This window comes from Tiliqua scincoides, chromosome 2 (genome assembly GCF_035046505.1).
Source record: "Tiliqua scincoides isolate rTilSci1 chromosome 2, rTilSci1.hap2, whole genome shotgun sequence".
In the NCBI taxonomy this organism is placed as follows: Eukaryota; Metazoa; Chordata; class Lepidosauria; order Squamata; family Scincidae; genus Tiliqua; species Tiliqua scincoides.
Genome location: NC_089822.1, coordinates 248,827,957 through 248,848,749, shown reverse-complemented (window position 1 = coordinate 248,848,749; position 20,793 = coordinate 248,827,957). Strand labels below are relative to the sequence as shown.

Sequence of the window (20,793 nt, the reverse complement as noted above, 5' to 3'; positions counted from 1 at the left end):
TCTTGAGAATAGAACTAGATCAAATGGGTACAAATTGTAAGAGGGGAGATTCTGGTTGGACATCAGGAAGAAATTCTTGATGGTGGGGTGGCTCAGCAGTGGAACAGATGACTGAGGAAGGTAGTGGATTCTCCTTCACTGGAGATCTTCAAGCAGAGGTTCGAAAGGCACCTGCTGGAGATGCTCTAGGAGGATTTCCTGCTATAGACATGAGGTTGGACTAGATCAGGGGTATCAAACACAAGGCCCAGGGGCCGGATGCTGCCCGTGGAAGCTTTTTATCCAGCCCTCAGGCTCTCAGCTGCTGAGGTGTTACTGCTAAAAGGGCAGCCCACATGAAAAATGGGCTCTCCTACACCTTGAAATATGATCAAGATTTGCATATTTTCTCTTCTGTTATTTGCAGCTAATGAGTTCCTAAGTGAGAAGGGCTTATTTTTGTTTATGACCTGTTTAATGACATCACTTCCGGCCCTCAGCAGGCATGATGAATGCTATTTGGCCCTCTTAATGAAATGAGTTTGACACCCCTGATGGCCTTGTAGGTCCTTTCCAACTCTAAGATTCTGTGACCAGCGCGTCGCAAAATGCACTGTGCTTCTTGAGCAGACTAGTTAATATTGGGATCACCAGGACAGAGTGGTTAAAGCTTGAGGACCTAACTTCAGGGATGCAGTAAAAGTGAGAACCAACTCAAATGCTTAGCAAAGGCACATTGGACAGTCCACAGTGTCACCCCAGATTTACATATGGCAAAATCACTCATTTGAAAGCATTCACATGATCATCTGTGCACACAGAAAACGGTGCACTCATTATGGAGAAGCCAAGGCTAGGAATTTTCTCCCTAGCAAGCTAATTTTGCACATGTAAGGAGATTTTTAACATCCAAGTGCACTGAAATGTGTGATTTCCACTCTCCCAGTGCACATCTGAGGAAGTACACTTCCTTCGATGTTTCGGAAAGGGATCTATAGCAAGGATTTCTGCTAAGAAAAAAAGCAGATTGCAAAACGTGCCTTGCTGAATCTTTTGAGTTGGCATCTTCCCTAACTGGACTAGTTACTTCTTGAATGAAGGCAACGGGTTCACGATTACAACGGAAAACAATGAGGGCTGCAGAGATGAAGATGTTTGATCAACCAGATCTGTAAAAGGAAGTGGATGAGGGAGGGTGGCTAAGGCAGAATACAGAGGAGACCTGGTAAGAGTGGAGAGGAATATAAAAGTTAAGATGAGAAAGAATTAGGATACCCTTTTGCTGGAGAATAAGAAGAGAGAAGCTACCCTCAGATATGCACATGAGGGGCAGAATCGGATGGGATGTTGCTTGCAGACACTGGAAAAAGCAAAGAGGAAGCATTGACACCATCTATATGGTGCATTTGTGAAGGCAAATGGAAGACAAGCTGGAGTGCCTGCCTGGCTGATGAAGAGGAAGGACAGAAAAAGTAAAACAAAAACAATTGGTGGCTTACAAAGGGTAAGGGAATATATTTTCCCTTTCCCCTGTTAGGCCCCTCAATCTGCTCCCCTCCCCATTTTGGCATGGCTGTCCGCTATGGAGGGGAAAAGGATAGGATTGGATTGGATGTGTCTGTATGTATGTTTTCCTTGTTCCATTTTGAACCACAATAAATCTTTTGCTTGGATTTGACTAAAAGCAACATGCCTAACTGGTCACCCATTTGTGACCCCTTGCTTAGCTTTGCACAACGCCTTGCATGCTACCCAGAGAAGGCATGCGTGATTGTATGGGGATATGTCGATGAGAGGGAAAAGGTAGGTCAAGACAGTCCCCCTCCTTCTTCCTCCTCAGGAAACACAGTATGAGGGCTGTTGGTTGGCAGGCAGATCCCTAGCTGGGTGCGGGAGTGGAAATGTGATCTTTACCCTCTGTTTCTGGTGGCAGCGGAAATCTACCCCCATGTGCAGCTGTGGCATGACTGTATGTGTGCTTTTGACATTATCTCAGGGTGAAGAGAAGCACTAGATTTCCAAGAGAGGAACATGGTCCTTCTCCGTGTTATTCTGGAGACTGCCACGGTTTATAATAGCACTTAGTCAAGCTTTAACACCGTAGAAAGGGAACCCCAAATTCTGCACTCAAACTAAATGGAGCAAATGCTCTTATTTGCAAATGCTTGTTCAGTTGGCATGCTCTCGAGCATCATCAAGGCTTGACAGGAAGAATGGAATGAAAGGGCCCATGCAAGACACAGAAGCTGATCCTCATAAACACTGGGGCGCAAGGCAGATGTTGCCTCTGGGATTTTAAGCACACCTTACACAAGTAAGATGTGTTCGAGACATGAGATCCAAGAATGAGCAGTTCACAGACATAAATGCTACAAATGTGGTCGTCACAGGGAGGGCAATGGGGAAAAACGGTGGTGAGGCACGATGAGGTAGTCAAAACAAAAGAGCCACATGGTCTTTAAACAAGGAAGACCCTGAGAATCTGGAGGCATAAAAGCAGACTAGAGGTAAACAGACTTAGGGCACAATCCTAACGAGGTCTACTCAGAAGTAAGTCCTATTTTGTTCAGTGGGGCTTACTCTCAGGAAAGTGTGGTTAGGATTGCAGCCTAAGAAGCAAAGAATGGAACAGAAGACAGCTGATGAACCAAGCAATTGATGCCTGCAGGAACGTTGGTGGCAAACTTGTAAAGGGCTCTGCTGGATTAAGCCAAAGACTTATCTGGTCCGAGGTCTTGTTTCCTACAGTGGCCAGCCAGTTGCCCCCCCACAAGACCTCAAGCAGGCTATGAAGGCAGTGGGAAGGAGGTTGCAGGGCCAAATCAGGGAGAAGAGAGAGCAAGAAGGGCAGCCCATCAGACCTGGATACTGTGTCACCTGGGCTCAAGTGGAAGGAAGGCTTGAAAGTGAGGGTGGAGAGGCTGATATGGGTGGTGGTGGTGGGCAACCTTCAGTCTCAAAAGACTATGGCATAAGCCTACAGCACCCAGTATTCCCAGGCGGTCTCCCATCCAAGTCCTAACCAGGCCTGACCCTGCTTAGCTTCCGAGATCAGATGAGATCAGGCATGTGCAAGGTAACAGTTATGGGTGGTGGAGGGAGCAGGAAGGGTTAATTGATCAAAGAAGAGGCTTGGGCCCCACTGGGGGCAGGAGAAGAGAAAGGTGGGTGTGGGAAGCCTCCGGATGGAAAAGACAGAGCCCAGGGCAGGTTCAAAGAAGGGATGGGGAGGGGGGAGGGGGAGGAGGGGAAGGAAGGCAAGGCAGGGAGGGAACCAGGCGAAGCAAAGGAGGGAGAGAAAGCAGAGGGGGGGAGAGGAGTGGCTGGCTTGGGGGCGCTGGCCGCAAGCAGCATGGCAGGGGCTGCCGCAGCACCAGCAGAGGCCTTGTCATTGCTATGTGTGCGCTGATGGCGGTTGAGGTGGGAGCTGCGGCTGAAGCATTTGCCACAGACGCTGCACTTGTAGGGCTTCTCCCCGGTGTGGGTGCGCTGGTGGATGGTCAGCTCCGAGCGCTGGATGAAGGCCTTGCCACAGTCCCCGCAGGCGTAGGGCTTCTCGCCCAGGTGGATGCGCTGGTGCTTGATGAGATTGGAGCTGACGCTGAAGCACTTTCCGCAGGCGTCGCAGCGGTACGGCTTCTCGCCGGTGTGCATGCGCCGGTGCTTCGTGAGGTCCGACTTCTGGATGAAGCCCTTGCCACAGTCAGTGCACTTATAGGGCTTCTCGCCCAGGTGGGTGCGCTGGTGCTTTAAGAGGTTGGAGCGCACACTGAAACTTTTGCCACACTCGTTGCATTTGTAGGGCTTTTCCCCAGTGTGCATGCGCCGGTGTTTGGCCAGGGCAGAGTTCTGGGCAAAGCACTTGCCACAGTCTATACAGGAGTAGGGTTTCTCACCAGTCTGAGTGCCTTGGTGTCGCACGCCCTCCCCCCCGCCCCTCCCACACTCGCTGCAGGCCGGGCGCCGCCAAAGGAAGCTCTTGCCACAGTCACTGCATTTGCAAGGCAGCAATGTCCCACGCCGGCGCTTCCGCCGAGTTCCCACGAAACCGCACTCCGTGCAGCGACAGGGTGGTCGCTCAGCTCCCCTGTGCACACGCTGATGCCGCTCCAGGTGGGAGCTCTGGGAGAAGCCCTTGCCACAGTCATCACAGTGGTAGGGCTTGTCGCCCGCATGGATGCGCCGATGCCGATCCAGGTGGGAGCTCCAGGCAAAGCTCTTGCCACAGTCGCTGCAGGAGTAGGGCTTGGAGGAATCATCCGGGTGGCGCGTGCGCCGGTGCTGCAACAGGGCCCCGTTCAACCCAAAACTCTTGCCACAGTCTTCGCAAACGTACGGCTTTTCAGCCGCATGGTGTGCACGGCGGTGCTTGGAGAGCGCGGCGTTTTTGTTGAAGCCTTTGCCACAGTCGTTGCACCGGTAGGGTTTGGTGCTGGCCTTGCTCGCCGGCATGGTGGCTACAGCCAGGCAACACTTGCAAGGGGTGGTTGCTTGGATATTGCCAAAGTGCGTGCGTCTGTGTCGATCAAGGTGAGAGCTCCAGGCAAAAGCACGGCCACAGTCCTCGCAGACGTAAGGCTTCTCACCTGTGTGGATGCGCCGGTGGCGCTCTAGATGTGAATTCCAGTTGAAGCCCTTGCCACACTCATCGCACTTGTAGGGCTTCTCTTCCAGGTGCTGCTTTTGGTGCTTGATGAGATGGGCTGGGAGGCCAAAGCTCTTGCCACAGACGTTGCACTCGCAGGGCCTGGCCAGGCTGGTGCCTGTCTTCTTTCCCGCGTGGGTACGTTGATGCTGGATGAAGGCCGAGCCCACACTAAAGCTCTTGCCACATTCGGCACAGCGATAGGGCTTGGTGCTGGTGTGGCGCCGCTGGTGGGTCACCAGGGTGGAGTTGAGCCGGAAGCACTTGCCACATTCGTTGCACTTGTAGGGCTTCTCCATGCCAGGGCCGCTATGCAGGCGCGAGCACTTGGCAAAGCTGAAGCCCTTGCCGCAATCATGGCACCGACCGGCATGACTGAGCAGCCCATGGTGGCCACGTGGGGTAAACTTCTTGAAGCCTCGGTGAGCAATGGACTTGTCTTGTTTCTTCCCCAAGGGTGTTTTTGGTTGCTTGTCCAAGGCTGGCTGGTCTTGGCCTTCATTTGTGGCCTTCTGTTCTGGCTCAGGAATATCCTTTGATTTCTCTGGTGGAGAGCCTTGCTGGGGGTCCACCTTCTCAATTGTGATATCACCTATTCTTCCCGCTCCTCCATGCTGTGGTGTTACCACCTCTTCTTCCTCCTCTTCCTCCTCCTCCCCATTGTCGCTCATAATCCCATCATCTGCTGGAACAACGAGAGAATCCAGTAACTCCTGGGGTCTGGGAAAGGAAACTTGGGAGAAGGGAATTGAAAAGGCTGTCACAGAGTTATAGACCAGGCTCAGAACTCATCATTCCCCTTCAAGACCAATGTCACAGATCCTGTTCAACCACACCTTCTCCCACACATAAGAAAGCCCCTTTGGATCACACCAAAGGTCCTATCTAGTCCATCACCCTAGTCTCCATGGCAGCCAGCCAAATACCTCTAGGAGGTCTATAAGGAGGAAATGCCCCTACAAGAAGGAAATCCCAGCAACTGGTACTCAGAGCTTACTTTCTTTGAACACTGACGTTCAATGTCATCAATGTGAGTGAACTCCTACTCAAAAGTTCTCCCCTGGTATTCTGTGCTCAGCCAGTCCTTCCCACTTCCCACTCTTTTAAAAAAATTCAAAGTGTACAATGGATATGATGGGTTTGGACCTGGGTTCAAACCCTAGCTCAAGTTCTTAGCCAAGTTCTCCCCCTCCGGCCTCGGTTCCCCATTTGTAAAGTGGATCAAAACACCACACGGTACGTTTTAAAGTCACTTCCACATGATTCACAGTCGTCTGAATCCAATGGTGTAGCTAAGGCACCTGGCAGGGCACAAAATTTTTTAACAACCTCTGTACCCCATACCCCCCCCATAACACCCCCCAAAATTTTAACACCCCCATATGACATCTTAGAGGCCTCTGAAAGACACCTCCTTGAGAAGTGGTACCCGGTGCAATATACCCCTCCTTCCTTACTTATGCCACTGTCTGAATCCACTTTTTATTTGGGACCAGCTCAGAACAACTCATCTCCAAGTGCTCACAGTAGCATAGGTACAACCCAGACCTGCCTGGTTTTTTTAATCTATTGTGGGTCTGACAGTGGAAATCAATGGAGGTTACACAGCAGAGGTGCCTGGTAGATTGTGTTGTTCTGCATGTTCCCAGAGAAACCTGGAGGATCTGTCTCCTCATCTGCAAGCAATTAAAGAGCAACTGCAAAGAAAGGGTAATTGCCTAGCAACCATCCAGTCTGTATCCAATTTCCTTCCTCCCCTCCCCCATTTTGCTTCCCCTCTGCCTGTGCAATTTACTTTTTTTGGTCTTTGGGTAACTGCTCGGTTCAACTCATTCACAGGTGGCTTGGTGTTCCTGGGCTCTGCAGGGATGGGCATTGTGGTTGAAATTCTACCTTTCTTCAAATCAGTATGGGATTTTGGTTGTGGGGTTCCCCCTCCCCCCTTTTTCAAACTTTTTGTCTTCAGTAGATCAATGCAACTATGTGAAAAATTATGCACACTGGGACAAAAATTATATATATATATATATTCTAACTTCATATATATATTCATGGAGGTTGAGCTGGTCGTGATCAACCAGCAAAGAAGTCTTGGGGTAATGGTGGATAGCTGAATGAAAATACTGATGCAGTGTACGGCAGCTGTAAAAAAAGGCACATTCCATCTTAGGGATCATTAGGAAAGGAACTGAGAATAAGACTGCTAATATTATAGTGACCTTACAGAAAACCTATGGTGCAGCCACACTTGAAATACTGTGCACAGTTCTGGGTTTATCTGGTGTGCTCCCTGGGGCATTTGGTGGGCCGCTGTGAGATACAGGAAGCTGGACTAGATGAGCCTATGGCCTGATGCAGTGGGGCTGTTCTTATGTTCTTATTGGTACCACACCATAAGAAGGATATTGTAGAGCTGGCGAAGGGACAGAAGAGGGTACCCAACATGATCAGAGGGCTAGAGCACTTTCCTTACGAGCTAGGGTTACATTGCTTGGGGCTTTTTAGCTTGGGAAAAAAGGGATTAAGGGGGGAGGACAAGACTGAGGGTTATAAAATTATACAGGATGTGGAAATTTTTTTCCCCCTCTTTCATAGTGCAAGAACTCAGGGTTTTCCAGTGAAAATGAGTGACAGGAGATGCAGAAAAGAAAGCAATCCATCACACAGTGCACAATTCATTTACGAAATTCACTACAACCAGATGCAGCAACAGCCACTACCTTAGATGGCTTTAAAGGGGGATTGGACACATTCATGGAGCTCAGGCCTTTCAATGTCTGTGAATCTCCAGGTTCAGAGTTAGTATGCCTCTCTGATTACCAGCTGCAGGAGAGCAGTGGTGGGAGAGAAGGATGCCTTCTCTCTTGCTCATGGGTTTCCTAGATGCAGCTGGTGGGACACTGTGGGAAACAGGATGCTGGACTAGAAAAACATTTGGTCTCATCCAGGAAGGCTCTTCCAGTGTTGGCCCATCCTTCCATACTGATTTGCTGAGGGACCCTTCCATGTCTGCCACAGAACCTTTGCACAGATAATACTGTGTTTTTGGATCCAAAGTCTGTTTGCATGGGGCAGTAGCCTGCTCCCTTGGGCCTGGCTACCAGCTGCATCCATGGAGAGGATACTGTCAACACTCCCTTGTGGATGGGGATTTCATTGGTGATTGTAGGTGAGTTGTCTTTCAGGGCAACTTGTCTGCTCTTACTGATCTTCTCACTGAGGAACCCCATTAAGCTTCCCACGAACCTCACAGATGGTCTGGAATACAGTTGGAAAAGCACAGTGTTGGAGCCACTTCACATGTTCCAAAAAGTGAACACAATTGCTCAGAACGCATGAAGGCAAAAAACCTGCCTCTCACTCACAGTGAGATACATACATTCCAAATGTGTGGGTAGAATGTAGGAGATGTGAAGGTTCCCCTTTACACATGACTCAGAAGTGCAAGTCACCAGGGTGTCTGTTTTCAACAGTTCTCATATTGTGAAAAATCATGCCACCCTCAGAATACGTGCGGAGAAACTCGGCTGCATCCTTGACAAGCCAAGTCAACTTGAGTCCCTTCTGGGAGAAAGGCGAGGTAAAAATAAAGTTATTATTATTATTATATTATTCAATGGCCAGAGAGTTGTCCTCAAGGGGAACGTGGAAGCTCTAACACTGCAGCCTCCGGCTTTGTCCTGTGTGCCAACTTACCAGGTGCCAATCCCCTTCTCCTGTGAGACTCAGCAAAGGCAGTTATCCGGGGCCAGCTGATTGCAATTTCCTCTGCTGTGGGATGAGAAGGGGGAAAGGAGAGGATATAATTTAAGAGGAAATTAGATCCAGTGAATTAGGAATGCTAATTCCCACCCAAAATGGTTCTGCCCTCATCCAGCTCAGGATTCAGAAACCTGCCAACACCACTCTTTGGGTGACTGTACTTTTTATGTATTTTACAATTAAAATTAGGATCTTCCACCCTTGACATGTTTACTCAAGAGTAAGGTCTGTTCTATACATGCTGCAGAATGAGATGTAGGATGGACAAGGCCACTTAGACTGCAGAGAGAGCCACATTTCTGAATGCTCCTCAGTGTGAAAGAGCAAACATCATCACAAGAAGGAAACCAGAGCAGCTGACAAAGAGCTGGGCCAGAACTTTTCTCTTTCCTGTGCAAGCTTTCCCTTTGAAGGAATAAGTTTTCTTTAAATATGGGTCAGGATGCAGAAGTGTTCAAAAGTTTTAAAACCCTAGGGGGGAAAAAAACATTGCCTTTTTTCTTCCCTGTGACTCAAAAATGTCCAGAAATGTTACATCCATTGGCTGGCCACTGCTGGAACAGAAGGATTGGTTAGGATTGATCCAGCAGGGCTGTTCTTAGGTATGAAATGTGGTCATGTCCTGCATCCAATCAAGCTATAAGGCAGATTTTGCCATGCTTGAATGTGTGATAAAATGGTTATCTGTATCTACCTGTTACCCTGCACATGCCTGATCTTGTCTGATCTCGGAAGCTAAGCAGGGTCAGGCCTGGTTAGTACTTGGATGGGAGACTGCCTAGGAATACCGGGTGCTGTCGGCTTATACCGTAGTCTTTCCAGACTGAAGGTTGCCAACCATATTCCCATGAGCCAAACTACTTCTGGTTTTTTTTTGTTTTTTTTAAAAGCAAAGCACAGAAAAATGCAGAAAGAGCTGGGCACAGTGGCATCACTGGAGTTTAGCGTCACCCAGTGCAGAGGCCAGCGTGCCACCCCTATGATGGACTTCCTCTCATGCAGTGGGTGGGGTAATGCCCTGGGCGGTGGTGTGGTGATGAACCATAGCTCCGCCCCTGCTGGTTTTTTGGCTATAACTTTTGACAGAATAGAAGTATTTAAACGTGGTTTGTTTCGTTGAATTTTGCATGAAAATACGCATTGAATGACATATAACATGAGTAAAAAAATGCCAAGATTTAAAAGTTTTTGGCCAGTAGTGGTGTCACTTCCCCTCCCCCCATGTCCCCAGTGAGGCCCCCATCCCCCTAGTGATGCCACTGACTGGGAAGGAAAAGCAGATTAGAATGCGGGGAATGTAGGGAATGAAAAGCAGAGCAGAAACCTTTTAATGAAGAACTTAAAACAAAAAAGGAAGCCCTTACCCAAAGAGATCACATTTTCATAATTCTCCTGCATGTCGTCACTGGGATTCAGAATAACTCCTGTGCCTGCAGAAAAATCATAAGCCTAATCACCCATTTTTGTGAGTCACACTAACTGAAATGATAACGTGACCTAGCCTCATGCACCCATTTCCTTTCTGTCCTCGTCACACTGGTAAGTAACTATGTCAGGATGCAATATCCAGCTTCTGAAAACAACAATGACTGATCGGGTTCTCTAAATTCCTTTCACATTGATCCTCCCACACTGATCTCTCCAAGAACCTGAAACCCAAAAACTCCTTATTTAATATTGGTCTGTTAGATCCACTGAATATACTTTCTACTTCAAACCAACCAACGCCCCCACCCCCCAAAAAAATCCAAATTATGCAACAAGAAGGACACAGGATTTTTAAAAAATACTGTATGTATCTATTTTCTTATTTTTCCTGTTTCTGCAAATCATCTAAGCTAGACGCCGTCCCCATTTATTCTTGTGGCAATGAATTCCGCAAGTTAACCACAAGCTGCATGAAGCAGTCCTTTCTTTTGTCTGTTCTGGACCAATCAATTTCATGGGGTGACTATGGCTGCAACTCTATCCACACTTACATAGGAGTAACCCCCACTGACTATAATGTGACTTACATCTGAGTAGACATCCATAGGACTCCAAAAGCCCTAGTATTATGAGTAAGGGAGAGAAAACAGTTTAATCAATCTACGTTTTCTACATCACACAGTAGACTTTGTGTTCCATCTGTGACACAGAATATCTCCTAGGCAAATCATTGGTCCAAGCTCAGGCATAAAATACAGTGTGACCAAAACACTGCACATATGAGACATTTTTATTCAGTAATGATAAATCAGACATAGCTATCGTTCTCTAGGTCTGAATTTATAATCAATGAAGTGGGTTAATAGCCGCATTCCACCGAAAGGCATAAATGGTGAACTAATCTACCCTGTAGCCACCCTGATTGTGAGTACAGCTGGGCTGCCCAACACACCCAAGGGTGGCTAATCTAAGTGACCTTGAGTACCTGGGCCCATAAACACGTTAGCAGATTAAAAAGTCAGATGGTAATTTTTAAAACAACTTATCCATGAGGTCACTGAGTTGCACCACAGAGCCAGAGAGATGGGCTGCTGCTCAGTGCTAGACCATGTACTTTTTACACAGAAGGCCCCATGTTCAATGTCCAGGGAGGGAAGAACCTTGTCTGAAATCCTGGAAAACTGTTGCTAGGCAGTGTTGATACTAATACGAGTGCATGAGTGTGGTGCGCAAGCAGTTCAAAATGGTGGCTGTTTCAGGTACTCGTATAAAACAAAGGGCCGTGATTGAACGGAATTGAGAATACCATTGGCATTTTGGGGACCCAGTGGGCACAAACCTTTCTGTTGTCAAGCTCTTTAGTGATGGTCCTCATAGTAACGTATCACATGAGTCAAACTTGCAACATTATGTGGCACCAGATTTGAAATTAAAAAAATAGAGGCATTACTGTACTTTTGTACCAACCCTTGTACCTACTACCTAGCTAGAGAAATAGTGGAGCTTTAACGGCATGATAATGGACTGATGTGGTTTAAGGCTGTTTCAACAAAAGTCTTGCATCCTGGTGCCCTCCCATAGTAAAGACAGAATGGTCCATAGTCACACATAAGTGGCAGACCACATGTGTTGTATCTATTAGTTCCTAGGCTCAATCCTTTCCATTTCCATTTGAACACAGCAGGGCTGGGAAAGACCTCAGTCTGCCTGGGACCTTGGAGAGCAGCTCCAAGACACAGCCAGTACTGGGAGATTTCTTTGACATTAAAAATGTGTGCCCCACATTAAGATCACTCATTGGTTAGATGGGTCAAAGCAGATTCACACATGACAGTGGCTTGCATAAACCCCTTCTCCCTTGCAAGTGGATGGGTGAACTAAAGTTGAGAGGTTGTGTATAGACCAGTGTTCTTTAACCAGTGGTACAGATACCACCAGTGATATTTGAAGTGGTGTCTTGTGGTACCAGGAACACAACACAACAACAGTAGAAGGCTCTGCTAGGTGGGCAGAGCTCCAAAGTACGCAAGGCCCTCCTGTCCACCCTGAGCCTCTTACTGCTCTTTCTCGAGTTGCATCTGGCCTCCCAACCCAGAAGTAACTGGTGATGATGTCATCGCCAGTTACTTCTGGTGGTACTTCAAATAGGTGGAAGTGGTATGGTGGACAAATGTTGAGAAATGCTGTTTTATATTAAAAATGTGTGCCCCACGTTAAAAACACTCATTGGCCAGATGGGCCAAAGCAGATTCACACATGACAGCGGTTTGCATAAACCCCTTCTCTCTGGCAAGGTGATGGGTGAACTAAATTTGAGACTAAATTTGAGCTAAATGTTGGTCTAAATTTGACAGTCTAAAATTGTAGACTGTACAGGCTAGAATGGCTAAATCCTCACTTGGCCAAATCCTATCCAACTTTCCAGCCCTGGTGTAGCCGTGCCAATGGGGTGTGTGCCGCATTCTGTGGTGGGAGGGCAGTTATGGAAGCTTCCACAAGGTAAGGGAACATTTTTTGCCTTGCCTAGGGGCTGCACTGCAGCTGCACCGGGGCTGGAAAGTTGGATAGGTCAGGACCCTCAGCCATGAAGCTCCCTAAGGTTGGCCTTCAACAAGTCAGCCTACCTTGCAGGGCTGTTGTGGGAATCACAAAACGAGTGAACCCCACGCTTGGTGCCCTCCTGGGCTCTTTGGAGGAAGGAGGGCAGGAGGTAAATAAAAAGATGCACTTGGGGGAAAGGGGGGCTGGTGGATTTTTTCCTAAGGCTGGCCATCAACAAGTCAGCCTACCATGCAGGGCTGTTGTGGGGACCACAAAACGAGTGAACCCCACGTTTGCTGCCCTCCTGGGCTCTTTAGAGGAAGGAGGGCAGGAGCTAAATGAAAAGATGCACTTGGGGGGGGGGAAGGGGGCTGGTGGATTTTTTCCTTTGGGGGAAAAAAGGGGTGGTGGTGGACAGAAGGACAGCACTTCCACCCAGCATCTCATCTCTGTTTGCCTTACCCCTGTTAGGTAGCCTGGGCTCCTGGATTACTCTTCCATAGCGGGGCGTATTCTCTGGGCTCTGCTGCACTGGATCCGCTTCTGCAGACGGTGGGGACCCCAGCCTCGGTGTGTCAGCCTGCCAGCGGCCAGCAAGCGGAGCCCGATCCGGAGTCACTCCCGATCCTGCACATCCCCAGCAGCGCTCGGGCGGACTCCTCTCTCACTCCTGGCTTACCCGAGGCTCCCGGCTCAGGTGCGAGTGGCTGCCTCCGCCTGCCGAACCCCCCACGAACGGATCGTGGCAGCTGCAGCCCAAGGAAGCCACGAGACCCCCCCGCCCTCCTCCTTCCCCACTCCCCACCAAACTGCATGAGGTTGCAGACCGGCTTGCAATTGCAAGGACACAGGAAGGGGCTGGAGCAAAGCTGGCGCTGTTTGGGATCTGATGCTGAGGGGCGAGGAGGGGGAGGCAGGAAGGGGGGCTGGGGGGGCGGAGGATCATAAAGAATAGAAGAGAGAGAGGGAGCAGAGCAGAGATCGTGGTGGTGGGGAGGGGGTGCGTCCTTGCATTGCAGCTGCAAGGGGAAGCAAGCACCTCCATTGCACACTGCAACTGGGGGGGGGGGTCCCCTTGCCACCCACCCACCGACCCACCCGCAGGAGGCCTTGAATAAAGATCTCCAGCCAGGCAGACTTTCTCATTGTTTGCATTGTCCGGATCGGAGAGCAGCTTCCCCCCTCCCCCTCCACTCACCCACCCTCCTCTCCAGGATCTGCAGACCTTTTTGTTGCACCTGAGCCGGAGACATCAGGTAAATGCATCGAGGAGGAGGCGGCGATCTGGGCTGGAAAGTGACCCCTGTGCAAAAAAAAATACGTCCCTTCCTCTTCCTCAGCCAGAGCCCTCCTGGGTGAAGGGTGCAGGGGGTACAGCGATGGAGGAGAGGGAAGGGAGGGGGGTGAGATCCAGGATTGCTACTTTTATTGACACCTGAGCCTCTTGAAGGGGTAGATCCAGTTACCTTGTCAGCCGAGAGAACAATGGTCCAGCTAGTCCTGGGGATTCTCTTGTTCCAAAGTTTCCTGGATGCCTTTTGAGGTTTGTACCAGCAGGAAGGGAAAAAAATAATTGCCCTCCAGGCCAAGATTTTGCCTTGCTGAAGCTGCTTTGTGCAGCTTTCTTGCAGCCACACACATACCTGGATCTGTGAAGGCTCCAGAAATGTCTGCAAAATGCCCGTGGCTCCAAATCTGACATGGGTGCCTGTTAAAAATGCTTGCTTTTCACATGAGATTCAAAGAGTGTTCCTTGTGCGTTCGACTTGGAGCTGAGGTGCCCACAACCACTCTCGTGGCCTTGAGCGTGAAAAGAGGCAATTTGGGCTCTTCTGTGAAATGGGAGTAGTGATGACCTACCTTGTAATGCTTGCAGGGACTGGCCAGGCAGTAAGGGCTCTTGCAGATCCGTAATTAGTCTGTGGAACTCCTTGCCACAAGTTGTGGTGGCATCTGGCCTGGGGGCCTTTAAAAGGGGATTGGACACATTTCTGGAGGAAATGCAACCTGGGCAATTCTGGGTGTATGCAACCTCCTGGTTTTAGAAGTAGGCTACCTCAGAATGTCAGATGCCAGGGAGGACACCAAGATGCAGGTCTTTTGTGGTCTTGTGTGCTCCCGGAAGCATCTGGTGGGCCACTGTAAGATACAGGAAGCTGGACTAAATGGGCTTTTGGCCTGATCCTGCGGGGCTCTTCTTATGTTCTTATGAAGTTGCAGGGTTCTTGTGCATGGCAGTCTAAATGAGATTAACCAGTGACTGTGATGTGACACCCCTCACAACTGTGCTCCTCTTTCCATAATTCAGTTGAGTACTAAATCATGTGTTATGTAGTGTGGAAAACTCTGTCTGGGTGGAACAGAGCCACATATGGTACTTCAACAGGGTGCAATAAACCTGCTTTTGGTGCTACTGGACATAGCAAAAACTTCGGTTGCTAAACAGCTGGTCACCTAACAACACAGAGTTGGTGGGCAATGTTCAGCTTGGCAGGTCACAGCTTTTACAGGCTTGATTTATCTAAATGTGTGCTTGCATTGACAAAAATGCTCTCTTCTTCCCTAGTGAACTCAGGTGTCTTTTTAAAATTGCCCTTTCTGCAGCAAAGTCCCCCCCCCCCAATATTGGACCATCAAGTGTACCAAGTGGCATAGAGAAAAGTTTTTCCCTCTTGCACAACATCAGAACTAAGGAACATCCACTAAAGCTGGCTAGTTAGAGAGTCAGAAGGCAATATTTCTTTACCAGGTGTGTAATTAGCCTGTGGAAGTCCTTGTCACAGGATGTAGTGTTGGGATCTGACCTTGGTGCCTTTAAAAGGGGATTGGACACATTTCTGGAGGAAAAGTCCATCACAGGTTACAAGCCATGATGGATATGTGCCACCTCCTGATTTTAGAAGAATGCCAGATGCAAGGGAGGGCACCAGGAGGCAGGTCTCTTGTTGTCTTGGGTGCTCCTTGAGGCATCTGGTGGGCCGCTGTGAATACAGGACTAGATGTGCCCTTGGGCCTGATCCAGCAAGGCTCTTCTTATGTCATGTTCTTATGTTTAATTAAAGGCCATTTCTTCCTTTGTCTTAAACCATGCCATAGTTTGCTGGGTTCAGCAAAAACAGGCAAATGGAAAAGATAGAAATGCAAGCGATGTCGCCTCCTGCTAAAGCAACCATTTTCAACCACTGTGCCATGGCACATTGGTGTGCCGCAAATGGTCTGCAGATGTGCCGCGAGAGTTTGGGGGAGGGTCAATTGTTAGTAGAGCCACTGGGGGATGCAAGCCCCTGCTGTCAGTTGGTGTGGTGTCAAAAAACCGATGGTGTGCCTTGACAATTTTAGCACCTTGTCAGTGTGCCATGAGGTGAAAAAGGTTGAAAATCTCTGTGCTAAAGAAATGTGCATCCGTTCTTTCTTAATTTAAAATCTTCTACACAGCCTGTTCAATTCATATTACAGAAACCTGTGCAGAGCAAGTTGATTGACTTCTACAAATGTGAAAAAGGAGCAAAACTAGACATGACGCTTTCCAGGCAGCATTTTCTCCTGCACTTAGACCATAAACCGTGGGGCAGGATTTGCCATTAAGCTAAATAAGCTACATTCCAGCCAGATCATTCTCTTTTCTTTGGCGTTAATTTTCTGGAGTTCCACAACATGGTCTTCTGTTCTTGGGCTTGGGCTTTTTTCTTCAGGTTGTGATGTTTCCCTCAACAAAAGGAGGCAAGGAGAGAGGGTGAATCAGTGGCTAAATTCCCGGCTGTAGGAAAATGTAAGACTTGGTTCATACATGCACTTTCATCCCTTGATTGCCGTACACCTAAAACCCAATCCCATACTTTCCCCTGCCATAGCATGCAGACTGCCCAACAAGCAGGGGGGAGGAGATCGGGAGGCTTGGGAGGGGAAACAAAAATTATTTTGCCTTACCCCTCCATAAGCCTCCTGCTCACCAATGGGTCTCCTCTTGTTGGCGCAAGTCAGGGGAGACAAAGGAGCATGGCAGCGGCTGCTGGAGGAGACCGCATCTGGCACAAGTCGCCCGCACTGGTTGACACCACTTCTATCACACCCTAGCCCAGTGATTTTCATCCTTTGTCAACTCATGGCACACTGACAAGGTGCTAAAAGTGTCAAGGCACACCATCAGCTTTTTGACAATGGACAAAGCACAGCATGCTGTTGGTGGGGGGACTCAAATCCCCCAATGGCCCTGCTAATAAATAACCCTCCCTTAAACTCCCAGGGCACACCTGCAGACCTTTCACGGCATCCAGTGTGCCACGGCACAGTGGTTGAAAATGGCTGACCTAGCCCTTCCCCTGTTCCACCCTGTTACACGCTCTGCTTGCCCAGTTATGCTCACCCCACCAACTTACCTGAGTTGGCTGGCCTTCTTTGCCCTGCCGCCACAAACTCTGGGTTTTCTGATGGCAGTCTGGAAGCATGCTGCTCTGTGCGCTTCTGGAATATGCTTTACGACACCGTAAAGTGTACAATGCTGCTGAAACTAGCTGGAACCAGTATTTCAGCAGCAGTAGTATAGAACTGCAGCTCTAATAACTTACAGCTGAATATATGAACCAATTTAGTATTTGAGGTTATGACAATCCCAAAATGGTTGGTTCTGTTTTCTAATGTGTAAGCCCATCAGGGCAAGAACCTGTCTTTTACTTTAGGTAAAATGCTATGTACACTGATGGTGCTGAATTAATAAAATAATAATAATAAAAGACTGTGTGTTGTGGGTGGACGCTCTTTCTGTTTCAGGAGCCTGTGACCTGCGGGGAGTTGGCTTGTCTCAGTCATGGAGGACGTATGGCTAGTTACCGATTCTAATCAGAAACCGGTCTACAGGGAAACTCGCCAGGAGACCTGTGAAAGTCTGGTGGCTTTGAGTAAGTATCTTCATCATACAGCAGAAGTTTCCAGGCCAAAGGGGGGGGGGGATATTGAAGATTTTAGAAGAGAAACTTGCTCTGCTTTGGTGTTTTCTCAAGAGCTGAAGACCTCATTCATGCCTGTAGCACTTGTCACCACCAGCTACTGCTACAAGCACCTGAAGTTCTTCTGAGCATATGAAAGTTTGTTCACAGGGTGTAGTGTGAACTGGCCCTTAAAAGGACCGAAGGGGAAGCCATTAATAATACCTACATCTCTAGGAGGAATGCTTACAAGAAACAGATTTTCACCGCGCATCGTGGATGTGCTCCATAAGGTCACATAGCCTCCATAAAGTAAAAGCTGCATTTCATCATCATCATCATCATCATCATCATCATCATCATCATCAGTATTTATATACAGCTTTTCAACAAAAAAAGTTCACAAAGCGTTTTACAGGCTAAGTCAAATAATTAAATGGCTAAAGTCTTATGCCTTTGAGATTGCCTTTTTTCCCTTTTTTAAGCAGGATCTCCCAGTTCCAAACCCAGTGAGATTTACCTGGTAGAAGAGGACGAGGAGCCTTGCATCCCAGAGTCTGGTAAAAGGGAGAATACAAGAAGAGCCAATTTAGGTGAGGAGTGCACGTAGCCAGTGGATCCCAATATTTTTCTTCAGTAGGTGTCTTCCTTTGGGGGTTGTTGGCCTTTGCAGAGAATGAAAACATTATTTTGCCTCAGTGGTCAAGCCTATGTGTATTGCAATCAGATATACATGGCTTCTGCAAGTACAAAATGGGGAATCTGTTGGAAAACTGGACATTGCAAGAACATTGGGAGGCTTTCATGTTTCTGGTAAATAACCTTTTGTTTATGTTTTTTTTTTTCAAATCAAGTACTTGGCACCTATGCTTGTGAAAAGTGCTTGGAAACACACAGACCAGTTTCTGAAGGCTGCTGCTAGTATTATGTTTGTGATCATTTGGCTAAAGCAAATCTGAGGTGATGAACTGCATGGTTTTTAGCTGAGTCAGGGCACAATCCTATGCACATTTAGTCAGAAGTAAATCCCATTTCATTAAATGGGGCTTACTCCCAGGAAAGTGTGCATAGGATTGAAGCCTCAATCAATCAAGTATGCATATGAGAAAACATAGCACATGTGTGCGCCATTTAATGACCGGGATACGTTCTCTGATCCTGTTGTTATGCAATTAGGTCATTAAGTGAACATTTAGTCCAATCTATTGCCTTTGTTGTGTAGACAGACACTCCCTGCCAGACACTAGCTGGCTTCATAGGCTGCTGGAGATAGATTGCCTCTTCTTTGCATTAAGAGCCTCTCTGTTGTGTAAACAGACACTCTGCTGCAGGCTATGGGAGATGCAATTGCCTCATTAAGAGCATTTTTATTGTGCTTTGACCACTGTCATATATGTGGTACGTCTTTAAGTGAATGGTTGTTAAGCGGTGCACCCCTGTAGTTTTAAAGGGAAAAAGTTCTGTTTCTTCTGAAATTATCCATGATGGGAGCCAAAAGGTGTAACATATGATAATAAATAGATAAAACTATTTTTTTTCTTTCAAAACCCTCTTAATTATATGCAAATGTATGAAGATTTAATTGGTTATTTAATCCATGAAGTGACATACAACTGATTAACTGAGATTTATTTAATCTGGAGGCTGCCCCAGTATGTAATTCATTCGTTGTCTGCATCTCCACTGCAGACACTGCATTTTCGTACACTGCATTTTCAGTGTAAAGCAGCCTGGGCCTTACACTAATAGCATACAAGATCCAGCAGCACAAGACCCGGATAGAATTGGACTGTTAGAGACCGTGTTAAAATGCATCAGGGAGTAAGGCTGCAATCTTAAACACACTTACTAGATAGTAAGCCCCACTGAACACAACGAAACATGTTTAGGATTGCGATTTTAGTTTCTTGTGGACCAGGCATTGCCCATCCCTTCAGTCCATGGGTGGTCATATTGCAACCATTGTTGTCCTCTCTGTTTCTTCCAGCAGTTGAGGGACTGGGCAGTGAGGAGGAGGAAGAAAGTGACGAGGAAGATGTTCAACAGCAGGACAGCCCAGAGGTGGTGGAGCTGGACGCCAGCATGGTTTCTGGGGACTGTAAGAGCTTTCGTTGGAGGGTGGTCCAGCAGGTTGGTGGTGGCAAAGTTCTGGCAGGGGAAGGGCCACCAATCATGGTGCTGCAAAAGGGCTACGAGTGTGAGGACTGTGGGAAGGTGTTCAGCTGCAGCTCGCATTACAGCAAGCACCGGCGCACTCACACTGGGGAGCGTCCCTTCCGTTGCGGCGACTGCGGCAAAAGCTTCAATGTCAGCTCCAACCTTTACAGACACCAGCGGGCCCATGCCAATGCTAGTTCCACACCGGTACCTCCTGCACCCTCCTTGCTGCCCACCCGTGGCTTGCCCTATCAGTGCAGCGACTGCGGCCGTTGCTTCCGCCGCAACACGGAGCTCGTGACTCACCAGCGCCTCCACACCGGCCGCTTGCCCTTCCAGTGCAGCGACTGTGGCAAGAGCTTCTCGTGGAGTTCTCACTTTGCCCGGCACCTGAGGATCCACACTGGGGAGAAGCCCTACCCATGCAACGAGTGCGGCAAGCGTTTTAGCCGGAGCTCTCACCTCTACAGGCACCAGCGCACTCATGGCACCAATGCTGCTGCCAATGTCACCCGGGCTTACATCTGCACCTACTGTGGGCGCAGCTTCAGCACCACGCTGCACTTTGACCAGCATCAGCGCACCCACCGGGGCCGCAAGCCTTACAAGTGCACTCTTTGTGGGAAGGCCTTTGCCGATGGGCTGGCCTTGGTGAAACACCAGCGCTTGCACTTGATGGGCGGGGACCAGAGTCACCAATGTTCTGAGTGTGGGCAAAGCTTTGGAGGGCGATCACAGCTGGCCCGCCACCGTCGACTTCACGGCACCGCCGACAAGCCCTTTGGGTGTGGCGAATGTGGGCAAAGTTTTGGTTCTCGCACCCAGCTGGCTCAACATCGACGGCTCCACATCTCTGCCGATAAGCCATACCGCTGCGGGGAGTGTGGGCTAAGCTTCACTTGGAGCTCACACTGGGAGCGGCATCGACGCATTCACACCGGAGAGAGGCCGTACTCCTGTGGAGACTGCGGCAAGTGCTTTGGCCGCACCTCCCACCTATACCGGCACCAGCGCACCCATGCTGGGGGCCAGCCTCACGTCTGCCCAGACTGTGGCAAGAGCTTCAACAGCACCTTGCACTTCCAGCGCCACCAGCACACTCATCATCTCGACCCAGACGGCGCTCAGATCGCTGCTCACACTTGTGGGGACTGTGGCAAGCCGTGTGCCAATGCTTCAGCCCTGCTCAAACACCAGTGTGTGCACGCGGGTGAGAGGCCATATCCCTGCCCCCAGTGTGGGCGCCGTTTCCGTGGCACCTCACAACTTTACCGGCACCTCCGTAGCCACACCCACCGGGCAGAGGAGACTGTGCTCATCCCAGCTGCCACACAGTGTGAGGGGATTACACCATGCTAA

General features: G+C 48.9%; 2 protein-coding genes across 2 annotated transcripts in view; one reads left to right on the top strand and one right to left on the bottom strand.

The window, feature by feature from the left end:
- LOC136638989 (zinc finger protein 271-like) overlaps positions 1-20,793 on the top strand; it is a 91,125-nt gene extending 70,332 nt beyond the window's left edge. The window contains exons 4-5 of the mRNA XM_066613014.1: positions 19,546-19,641; positions 19,690-20,793. Coding sequence (XP_066469111.1) covers positions 19,546-19,641; positions 19,690-20,793 — 1,200 coding nt within the window. The remainder of the gene's footprint in view (positions 1-19,545; positions 19,642-19,689) is intronic.
- On the bottom strand, positions 3,091-9,784 carry LOC136641863 (zinc finger protein 665-like). The gene is made up of 3 exons (XM_066617948.1): positions 9,751-9,784; positions 8,321-8,395; positions 3,091-5,357 (listed from the first exon to the last, which is right to left on the bottom strand). Exons 1-3 carry the CDS (start codon positions 9,782-9,784, stop codon positions 3,091-3,093), a joined length of 2,376 nt encoding a protein of 791 aa, XP_066474045.1.

Bases quoted from the DNA above. Each gene is read 5' to 3' on its own strand.
- LOC136641863 (XM_066617948.1), bottom strand. From the start codon at position 9,784: ATGCAGGAGAATTATGAAAATGTGATCTCTTTGG. The intron at 8,396-9,750 runs GTAAGGGCTTCC...CTCATCCCACAG, and splicing joins TGAAAATGTGATCTCTTTGG to CAGAGGAAATTGCAATCAGC. The intron at 5,358-8,320 runs GTAAGTTGGCAC...CCTTCTCCCAAG, and splicing joins GAGAAGGGGATTGGCACCTG to TTTCCTTTCCCAGACCCCAG.